Here is an 8,754-nt window from a genome sequence, read left to right as displayed (position 1 = left end):
CCACTTTTGCTGGTCATTCCTCTTATTTTTGTGTATATATGTGTGTGTGTGTGTTTGATTAAATAATAAATTTACAGCATTGAATCTAATATTCCTCTAATTATTAGACTTTATAGTGTGACTGTCCTACCTCTTCTACACCTCATCATGCTCATGGCCAAATCAGTGAATGGTTGCTGAAAGCAGATTGGGATCAGGCAATACATCACCGAGAGGAGATATAGGCTTCTGCTTATTCCTGTCTGAAGTATCGTCCGATACTGAAGTATCGTCCGATACTGAAGTATCGTCCGATGAATTTACTTTGTTGACATTCTTCATCGACAGAATTTTTATACCTTTCAGTCAAGTCCGCCTTTCTTCCAGTAACATACTGTCCATATAATCTTAAATATTTCATTAACTCAGGCACAGTAAGTACTTCAATAGCTGAATCATCGAGCTGCTTTATATCCATGATAAGACGTAAAACAATAACAATAGCGTGGATAGTCTGTGGAAGTTTGTCTACATGGAGCGTCGCCTAGCCAAGGGAGATAACCTACTTATAGGAAAGCCCTATATACGGAAGGATATAAAGGACATAAAATGGACTGTAAACACCTCTAATCGAATACGGAAATTATTTGATAATGAAAATCATTAATATTTTCTTTATCAAATACATTCACTCTGTCAATACTGACATTTTATTATTGTAATTGCTGTTTATTAGTAACAAAAGCAATTTCTTTTTCAGATTATTTTCCTATTCCATAGAAAAATGTAGTATTATAGCTGTCAACTCTTTGTTACACATGAGTTGGACAATTCATTTTGACTTAGTTTTGTCATACTCTACTGAACACTGAAATTGTAAACAAGGGTAATACTCACTCATGGATACACGCATGCCCTCCACACATACACGTGTGTGTGTGTGTGTATGTGTGTATATATATATATATATATATATATATATATATATATATATATATTGTGTGTGTGTGTGTGTGTATGTATCTAATGTATCTATGTATGCATGTATCTAATGTATGTATGTAGCTATATGTTTCTGTATGTATGTATGCATGTATGTGTATATGTATGTATGTATATCATAAAGTATTGATGACAAACTAGTTGTCTGCAAGTGACTGACGGAAAGGTGGGGATGGTGGGTAACGAAGTTAACTCTGAAATCTCATTGGGAGAATGCATACTCAAAGCAATGTAATATTTCCAGCAGTTTACAAGCAAAACTAAACCCATGGATATAATGACAGGCAAAATACGATTATAATCTAAATACAGAAGTAAAGAAAAAGACAAAAAAAATTCTGTTTTACACTTTATAATCTGACCATGAGAACTGTAATTCAAAGTCAACCTGACCTTTTGTGTTGTCTATTTCTGTTTTTCCTTTTCTTTTTCTTATTTTGTCTGTCACTATATTTATGGGTTTAGCTTTGTCTGTAAACTGCTGAAAATAACAAATTGCTTTGGGTATACATTCTCACAATGAGTGAAATGTCGGTAGGATCTTACAAAGGATTTCATCATCATCATCGTTTAACGTCCGCTTTCCATACTAGCATGGGTTGGACGATTTGACTGAGGACTGGTGAACCAGATGGCTACACCAGGCTCAAATCTGATTTGGCAGAGTTTCTACGGCTGGATGCCCTTCTTAATATCAACCACTCCGAGAGTGTAGTGGGTGCTTTTTACGTGCCACCGGCATGAAGGCCAGTCAGGCGGTACTGGCAACGGCCACGCTCAAAATGGTGTATTTTATGTGCCACCTGCACAAGAGCCAGTCCAGCGGCACTGGCAACGATCTCGCTCGAATGTCTTTACACGTGCCACCGGTACAAGTGCCAGGAAGGCGACGCTGAGCACAGGTGCCATCACAATTTATTTTTTAAAAATTACCTGACAATTTGAATATCTTAAAACAGACGGTTTTATGACTTAGAACTAATGACATTTTGTTGGTGCTTGAGAAGAAAACCCATCAAGCCGAGCAAGATCGCAGTCATGGCAGATACCGGTGTCACAGAAATGGCTGAGGTGCTGGTGGCACGTAAAAGAACCCATTACACTCTCAAAGGGGTTGGCATTAGGAAGGGCATCCGGCCATAAATACCATGTCAAATCTGACTGGAGTCTTGTGCAGCCTTCCAGCTTACCAGCTCTGGTCAAACTGTCCAACCCATGCCAGCATGGACAACAGATGTTACATAATAATGACGAACTAAGGGTTGTTTGGAGGAGGTTAGCACCAAGAAGGTTTAATATATATATTTTGTTTTCTACTTCAGGAATACATCATGTCACATGGTGAGCCAACAGTCAGCTCTGGACAGCAGGAACATTACCAAAGCATGGTGAACCATTATTTGAAGATTCAACAGTAATATGTTTCCATACAAAGCGGAGCAGTTTTTTTCTCCCTGGAATGCACTTCAAAAACAAGAAAAAATGTTAAAAAACAAAACAAAATAGTTTTTGTTTATCTGTAAGCAAATCTAAACTTTGTATGTTGCAGATACACAGGAAAAGTTAGCAATAACAATATGAAAATATACTGATAAATATTTTTTTTTTTTTTTTCAAAATTTTCCTTGGAATGTCTTTTGTGTTTATTATAATTTACTGAGTAATTAGGGCCGCTAATTGGGTAAAAATTGTGTCGTTTGCATTTTCTTGTTTTTTTATCCTCTCATTTTCTGTATTCAATTTTTAATATTTTGACACCATTTTAAGGGCAGTGGACTGGCAGAATCATTAAAGCATTGGGAAGAATGTCTTGCAGTGTTTGTTCTGCCTCTTTACAGTCCAAGTTCAAAACCTCATCATGATCAGCTTTGACTTTCATCTCTGGGGGCAATAAACAAAAGAGACAGGCTAGTACTGGAGTCTATGCAATTGGCTAACTTCTTCAGCTGAAAATTGCTGACCTTCTGCCTAAATTAAAAACAATTAAATTTTGTGGTTTTGATGAGTATATTCTGAAGCAGTCTTCACGTATTTTTATTAAATATTTTTGTAAACATATGCATGCCATTCATTGACATTACTATTCCAAATGTTTAAATATTTTTCAAATATATGAAGTTTTAATTATATAATAATAATAATAAGAAGAAGAAGAATAGGTACTTGGGTGTTAAGTATTGTAGAAGGAGACCCTGTGAGACCTTTGACAACAGGTTGCTGTCTGCTCTTAGAGAATTAGCTGGAGCAAGTAAAATCAAGAGCTCTGAGAAGAAATATATTAGTAATAATAATAATAATAATAACAACAACAGCAACAGATACTGAACTGGAGTTGATATTCTGGGTAGTTTATCCCCCCCCTCCCCACTCCCCAAATGTAATAATGCACACACAGTTGTGGGGAAACTTATACGGAATTTCCAGTGCCTTTTATTAATAACCATTCTGTTACCATATTTCTGGTGAAATACACTGCATTTGTTTCAATTAAATTTAGAAAAATAATGAATTTTGTAAAAACACTTAGTCACTATTAAACTGGTATTTGAACATTTAAATCAACCTATAAAAAAGTTTTGTATCAGATTAACAGGGTTGTTCCAAGCAGGTTGGCATCAAAAGGGTTGAAACAGTATTTTAAAAATATATCCCTACTTTGTATTTTGATATTACAATTAAAAAAGATATAAAAATAATAATTTGTTTATGGTGCTTTGTCTTTTAGATAAATATATATTTTTTATTTGGAATAAATATTTTTAATTACAATTTATTTTATTTGTTTTATCTCATTTTTGTATCAGAATTGCTCATCCACATTTAATATACATTTACATTGGCTTTTAATATACTGACATGGGTGGCAGTGAGCTGGTAGAATTGTTACTGTGTCAGACAAAATGCTACTAAGTATTTTGTCTTTATGTTCTGATTTCAAATTCTGTCATGGTTGACTTTACCTTTTATCCACTTGGGAGTCAATAAAATAAATACCAGCTGAGCCCTGAGGTCAATTGTAATCAACTAGCATCCTCCCCTAAAGTTTCAAGCCTTGTACCTTGAGTAGAAAGGAATGTACTGACATGGCTAGACTCTCTTTCCCACTCCACCTGATCGCTCTCACACTTCTAGAATGTGGATAACCATGTTGCACTTTACAGTAAAAAACCTGTTCTAATCTGGCCCCCTGTCTCATACTTTAACCCCTTATCTCACAGCATAAAGCTGCCTCCTTTGGGTTTGTCGTCTTGTAAGCTGCATGGTGACTTCCCTAAAACTAGTGACATTAAAAAAAGTACCCCAGCACATGCTGTAAAGTGGTTGGCATTAGGAAGGTCATTCATCTCTAGAAATCATACCAAAGCACAATGCAGTCCTTGAACCCATCGGATCATATCAAACCATTCAACTCACGCCAGCATGGAATGTGGATATTAAATAAAAATAATGATGATAGATGGGTTTTTAGAACTTGGGATATTTCCATGCTACTGGAGCAATGGTTTTTATAGTTGGATTCTCTGTCAGCTTCTAACTGTATGATCCTGAAGTTTATTGGTTTGGTCCCAAGTCAACACTGACATGAGAAAAAAAAAAAAAACAATGAAAGCCATTCCAGTCATGACCAGCCTGCCTTTTTAAGGGTATGTAGGACAATATTATCTGTGTTCTTTCTCTAAGACCATTGTGTATGATTCAAGGGAGGTTTTGCTGCTATTTCTAGCAGGTCTAACAACTCCACCTAGAGACTTCATCAGTTTGTTTGACCAAGTAGTAGTAAAGGGTGTTCAGAAAGTCACTGTGCATGTATATTTTTTATTAATGTACGTGTTGTAATATAGAATACAAGGAAAGTATATGAATGAAAATTATAAATGATTTTGTAAGCAATGTCTATGTATCTACCACCTTCTCGAAATATGTGTTCAATAAGAAATACACTTTCTTCAATTGTTAAGACCATATTTGAGTCAAAATCTGGAGGTCGTTGCCAGTGCCACTGGACTGGCTCCTGTGCAGGTGGCACGTAAAATACACCATTTTGAGCGTGGCCGTTGCCAGTACTGCATGACTGGCCTTCGTGCTGGTGGCACGTAAAAGTACCCACTACACTCTCGGAGTGGTTGGTGTTAGGAAGGGCATCCAGCTGTAGAAACTCTGCCAAATCAGATTGGAGCCTGGTGTATCCATCTGGTTCACCAGTCCTCAGCCAAACTGTCCAATCCATGCTAGCATGGAAAGCGGACGTTAAACGATGATGATGATGATATATATAGACGTGTGTATACCTACATACATGTGTGTGTTTTTTTTTGTTTTTACCCAACAGCACCTTGACAACCTGATTTGGTGTGTTTATGTCCCCCATAACTTAGAGGCTTGGTAAAAGAAACTGCTAGATTAAATACCAGGCTTAAAAAGCAGGTTCTGGAGTTGATTTGTTCAACTAAACCCTTCAAGGTGGTGCTCCAAGATGACTGTAGTCCAATGTCTGAAACAAGTAAAAGATAAAATACAATAGAAGTCTGCGATGAAAATAATCTTAGAAAGTTAGAAAAATTCAAAATTTTACAGAGGAAGTGAGTAAAAAAATGTGATAGTATATATATATGTATGTATGTATAACATACACATACGAACACACACACACAAACATATACACACATGTCATCAGACTAGAAGAATGTGTGACATTCATTAATGTCTGTGATTCCATAGAGTTACCTATTACAATAAAGTTCAAAGTAATTTCAAATAAAAAAAGTAAATTTCATTAATAAAAGCAGGTTAAAATCTTAGTGATGCAACATTTTATAGACTTATTTACAGTTCTCTGTGTACTCTTAAAATACCCAAAATATATATCTTTGACATGACAGACACTCAACATTAATACAATTCTTTTCATCTGAACAGAACTCAACAAACTTTTCATTAATAAATGTCTGGTTCACCTCACCAAACTAGTTTGATTACAATGAAAGGTTTACTTGTGACTTGCCTAGGTGGGCTTATCTCTATAAAGTAATAAGCTGGTTATAAGGGAAAAAAGAATGAAAAGAAACATGCTTATGTCTGTCTTTGAAGGTCATTTCTATTCAAATACCTGTAGCAGCGGTTGCTTCAATAGTTAAAAGCTTTGTGTTAGAAACCTTATCTTTGAAGTGTAATATATATATATATATATATATATTTATATACTTTTCATATAACGAAAAGTATCAAGTCACGCTGAAACCCATGACATAAATAAAACCAGATAGCACAAAGGTATGGTTATATAAGATGTAAATAATCGGTCAATATGTGATGTCTTCGTAAGTTATTTGCATAAGACCAGGTCAAAATTTGGGTTGTTATACTAAAAAGTAATTCACAGTTGTTTATAAGTAATAATACTTTTTAAAATTATATTTAAGTCTTTTTGTCATGTATGAGAAATATTTCATATCGTCTCGACCAAAAACAATTTAAACTGCTTGACATTTCATCAAAATTACTAAAATAATTCACAGCTATTTATAATTAATACTGCATTAAAATAATAATAATATTAAAATCCTTTGTCATGAGTAAGAAATATTTTATAAGGTCTCCACTGAAAAGCAATGTAAACTGTTTGACATTTTCATTAAAATTATTAAGTAGAAGATAATAGCAGTAAAAAAAATTGTTAACAAAAATATAGCTGCTTGGGCACCAGAACACTTGACTGGTTCACATGACAGACAGAAAGACAAGCAATTGTGATGGTACATTATAGTTAACCTTTTGACACTACCGGCACTGTATTTTTATTAACACAAACTTAATGAGCAATGGTAGTTTGTGTAGCAATGTGCAAAGGAATATATGGAATGTGGTAATTAATTTACATCTTAGTTTTATTGCCATGATGAAATGAAAAAGATTAAAATATAACAGTTTGTTGTTTCCAGTTTATTATTTTGATGGCATTCATAAATTTGTAAGCTTAATAATGTTTAAATTATTAGGACTCATGATCATAAGATTGTGGTTTCAATTCCTGGACTGGATGATGTATTGTGTTCTTGAGCAAAATACTTCATTTCATATTGCTCCAGTCCACTCAGTTGGCAAAAATGAGTAATTCTGCAACGGGCCAGCATCCCATCCAGGTGGGAAATTTATATGCCATGGAAACCAGGAAACCATCCCTTATGAGTCAGCATAACTCAAGAAGGTAATTTTACCTTACCTTACATAACATTCAGGTTGTCCTGTCAAATGTAACACTTATTTATTCATGTTTTGGATTAATTATGCATATGATGATAACTCATAGACTTGGGTTTATGATAATGTGAGTGTTTATTTTTAGAATAAAATTCTAGGGTGGGTGTGAGAGGCTGCACCTGGTCAGTTTAAATACTAAAAGGTTAAACAAAAATGAGTTAAAAGAACTAATGCAGGGTGGCATGTATTTAAGTAACAAATATTAATAAAGATATATTAAATACCCTACAAGACAAATTCTTGATTTATTGAAATTGTCTTCATTTCAAGATGTAAAACAAATGCTTGATAGCAATTAGTACCAATTCCAAATAAGAAGGAAAGATAATCACAAGATTCACAAATTCTCCCAATAACATCATGATGGAGAGATGTTTATGTGACCCTGGATGTAGAGTTATTACAGGGTCCCAGATATGTGACAGAAAAGGAATAAAGGTATCATACCTTTTAAATGTCTCAGTCATTAGACTGCAGCCAGCTATGACTCCAGCCTTTAAGCACTTCAGTTGAACAAATTGACTCCAGCCTTTAAGGGTTTTAGTTGAACCAACTGGCTCCAGCCTTTAAGGGTTTTAGTCGAACAAATTGTCTCAAGCCTTTAAGGGTGATGATGATGATGATGATGATGATTTTTTTTTTAAAGTTATTTTTTCCTGATTTAGATCAAGAGGGAAAATGCTGTGCCCATGGCTTTTAGTGGCTCTCCAAGAACAGTAAAAATGATGTGGTTAATGTTCCTCTTAAACATTTATGAGTTGAATAGTAGATCAAGTTGACTACAACACATGACTGCTATTTAATTCATTGCTTTAGGAAGTATTGAATGGTTAATCAACTTCAGTGGGAATGAATCTCAAAGCTTACTAGAGTGTGACTAAATTTCTGCTTAATGACAATGCTAGTTTTCTATAACATGTTTCTATAATTTGCTGCAGTCAACATAGATAATGTTTCATTTGTCAATGGCTTACTTTCAAGCATTGTTAATGAAGAAAAAGATGTTCTACTTGATAGACCAACTGATTAACAACAGCAGGCAAATTGCCTTTAAATTACATGCTACTGTTTTGAAAAAAGAGGTGGGACACATTTGAAAATGTAGACTGAGATAAGCAATGCCTTGAAGAAAGATGGGATAGCCATGACTGGAATTCATTTGATCGTAAGACTGTTCAATGATGTTTGATCTGGGGTTCAGCAACATCTAGAAACCCCTGCACAACAATATTACTGACAATGACACTTAACTTTCAATTGCACAATTCTCTTTTTTTGTATATGTTTAACCTTTTACCATTCAGATTACTCTGCCAACTATGATGCCTACTCTTTACTCTTTTACTTGTTTCAGTCATTTGACTGCGGCCATGCTGAAGCACCGCCTTTTTAGTTGAGTAAATCGACCCCAGGACTTATTCTTTGGAAGCCTAGTACTTATTCTATCGATCTCTTTTGCCGAACCGCTAAGTTACGGGGACGTAAACACACCAGCATCGGTTGTCAAGCGATGTT

General features: G+C 34.8%; 1 protein-coding gene and 1 long non-coding RNA gene across 3 annotated transcripts in view; one reads left to right on the top strand and one right to left on the bottom strand.

Moving 5' to 3' along the window:
* The window catches only part of LOC106873385 (xylose isomerase), a 27,427-nt gene extending 23,673 nt beyond the window's left edge, over window positions 1-3,754 (top strand). Inside the window, exon 15 of the mRNA XM_014920732.2 lies at window positions 2,304-3,754. Coding sequence (XP_014776218.1) covers window positions 2,304-2,399 — 96 coding nt within the window. The 3' untranslated portion in view covers window positions 2,400-3,754. The remainder of the gene's footprint in view (window positions 1-2,303) is intronic.
* A 1,027-nt stretch (window positions 3,755-4,781) lies between these two features.
* LOC128248325 (uncharacterized) overlaps window positions 4,782-8,754 on the bottom strand; it is a 6,900-nt gene continuing 2,927 nt past the window's right edge. Inside the window, exons 1-2 of one of the 2 annotated variants that reach the window (XR_008264560.1) lie at window positions 7,687-8,191; window positions 4,782-5,473 (exon numbers count right to left, since the gene is read on the bottom strand). This is a non-coding gene — a long non-coding RNA (uncharacterized LOC128248325). Of the gene's footprint in view, window positions 5,474-7,686; window positions 8,192-8,754 lie in introns of those variants that run through there. The other variant, XR_008264561.1, reaches the window with a different exon arrangement.

The sequence above is a fragment of the Octopus bimaculoides genome, chromosome 7, assembly GCF_001194135.2.
Source record: "Octopus bimaculoides isolate UCB-OBI-ISO-001 chromosome 7, ASM119413v2, whole genome shotgun sequence".
In the NCBI taxonomy this organism is placed as follows: Eukaryota; Metazoa; Mollusca; class Cephalopoda; order Octopoda; family Octopodidae; genus Octopus; species Octopus bimaculoides.
Note: the sequence above shows the minus strand (reverse complement) of the source record. Positions and strands in the feature narration are given on the sequence as shown.